At 34.2% G+C, this 2,535-nt stretch overlaps 1 protein-coding gene across 1 annotated transcript in view; it reads right to left on the reverse strand.

Annotated features, from left to right (window-relative positions):
* Positions 1-2,228, reverse strand: part of LOC111479999 (eukaryotic translation initiation factor NCBP) — a 12,251-nt gene extending 10,023 nt beyond the window's left edge. The window contains exon 1 of the mRNA XM_023124944.1: positions 1,905-2,228. Within this exon, the coding sequence (XP_022980712.1) occupies positions 1,905-2,105 (201 nt within the window). The 5' untranslated portion in view covers positions 2,106-2,228. The remainder of the gene's footprint in view (positions 1-1,904) is intronic.
* Between the last annotated feature and the right edge of the window lie 307 nt (positions 2,229-2,535).

Consider the following 2,535-nt stretch of genomic DNA (forward strand, 5'->3'; position numbering starts at 1 on the left):
TTTTTTTTTTTTTTTTTTTTTTTGAACAAGGACCAAAAATTTTCAATGATAAAATGAGAAGAGACTAATGCTCAAACGATACATACTCCACAGGGAAATGAAAGAAGAACCAAAGTTACAACAAAAATAAAAACCAAATTAAACATAGAAATAAAAAAAGAAAATAATAAAAAACGATCAAGCCAAAGAAAATTTAAGAATTAAGATAACCAAACTCTCCACAAAAATTAGCAATGAAACCATCTTCCTGTTTTGAATGCAAATGTTGAAGAGTATGAACAAAAAGAATATTGACTCATTTCTTAAAACCTCTCACTCCAAAAACTAACAACCCGTTTCATTGTACTGAAAAAATCAATCTACTTCCAAACATCGCCTTGGAAAATGACCCCAAAATGCCATGATACAAGGGGCTAATAGGAGCATCTTTTGATGAGGAGGCTAAAATTCTTCCAAATTCAAACCCATAAACCAATAAATTATCTAATCAACTAAAAGCTAACAACTCCTGCTTAAGCTTATAAACGACGATTCAACTAAGAGCTAACAACTCCTACTTAGCTCACAATCGACGCCAGCCAACTTTTGTACTTAATTAACCACTGCTACCTTTTCTTTTGTAGTAGCCATCATTTGACCTTGCTTGAGAAGCCTATCTCCTTCTAAGAAACTTCCTCAGAAACTTTTTAATGCTAATCTTTTGGAAGAACCATGACCCTTGGTGATTCAGGATATAAACTTAATTGAAGATGTAAATAGGTAAAAACCAACTAATTTGTACTCGATAACCATTTAACTTCATCAGATAATTTTTTTGAATCTGAAGACCACAAGCTTATATGAGAGTTGAGAAGTTGCTAAGTACTAGAGCAGAGGAGGAAGAACTTCTTGATTAAAATTAGTATCCACATCAATTTTAGAAGAAGAATACTTCTCTTGAAAAGTTAAGCTTAATGCTTCAGCATAAGATTCCTTACTAACATCATCTAAATGATTGCACAATGGTTGTAAACCAGATTCCACACCACTCAGGTTTGTCAGACTCCCCATCAGAATTGTCGATACATGAAACCAAATAAATATAAAAAATTGAAGAGCATTTTTTTCGAATGGGTAGCACCTTTGGTCAAAACAATCTCTGAACCTACTGAATGGATTACTTAAAGGCTGCAATGCTTGGGAACTAAAGACTATGAAGGCTTGATAGATGACATATCCTGATTTGTTACTTGCCATGCTGAGGGAACCAAATGTCTGGACCATGATAAAATAAATGACATTCAAAATCACAATTACGGGTGTCCAATTTGACGCTGGTACTTGACTCAAATGACAGAGTCCATGCTACCAGGTGGTCATGATAAGACATGCACGCATGGGAAATTAACTACTACCATCAAGGTGCTCCATCCTCTTAAAATGAACAAGACTCCGCAAAAGGCATCAAGTTGTAATGAAGAGATCGACTCTGGTTCAATTTTCACAGACGAATGTGAAAAGTTCCTTTCATCAAAATAAAATTTGATAACCCTCTTAAAAATAAAGCACGATGAAGTAGAACACAAGCAACAGACATAAGAATATTCTTCATTTCTTAATTTCCTCGTCCTGATTATAACCAAAACATAAGTAATCAAGGCACCCTTCAATCCACCCAACACGTCTTTCCTACACCCGTCCCCCACCGGGAAAATACAAAAAAAAAAAAAAAAAAAAAAAAAAAAAAAAAAAAAAAAAAAAAAAAAAAAAAAAAAAAAAAAAAAAAAAAAAAAAAAAAGTATCAATGGCGAAAAAATAGTGAAGAAATTCATCTGAGTACGTTTCCAATTCTTCGAGCAGATCAAAATCCACATACACTACACGCGCATATTTGTATGTGCGAGCGAGAGAGAGGGAGAGAGTACCTTTAGGGGATGAAGGCCATCTTTGAGGTCTCGAGCTACGCGTTCACTCAAATCTTCAGCTTCTTTAGAATTGTTATTACTACCAGTTTCATCCGCAGCGACTGAGGGAGGATAAGAAGAATCAAGAACTGCTTGAGCAGAGTTAAGCTTGTTGTTGTCGTTAGCAGAATCAAAATCCTTCTTCTCGGCTACCAACTCCATGGACAACAGCTTCTTCTTCGGACTACGTGTGCCCTAAATTGCTTTCGTCACCAACTTTGTGCGTCTGCGAGACTGCAAATTAAGCCGACTAACGGAGGACCGGAGAGGGAACAACAGCGCCTTTGCCCTTTGGTATTATAAAACTAATATCAACAAAATAATAATAATAATAATAATAAACTTTCGGAAATTTTAATTTCTGCATGTGTGCTATTCCAAATAAATTAACAATAATTTTATTATTTTAACGATAATTTAATTGTTATTTATGGTAAGAAAATTTATGGATATTAATGTAATTTTAAAACCATACGTGGTTGAGATACAAGAGAATGATGTTCAAGTAATAATCTATTGAAGTCTAGTATATGGATAAAATTGGGTGTCTTATTCTGACAACACTATTGATACAACCCACTTTGTAATTACT

Source organism: Cucurbita maxima, unplaced genomic scaffold (genome assembly GCF_002738345.1).
Source record: "Cucurbita maxima cultivar Rimu unplaced genomic scaffold, Cmax_1.0 Cma_Scf00005, whole genome shotgun sequence".
NCBI lineage: Eukaryota > Viridiplantae > Streptophyta > Magnoliopsida > Cucurbitales > Cucurbitaceae > Cucurbita > Cucurbita maxima.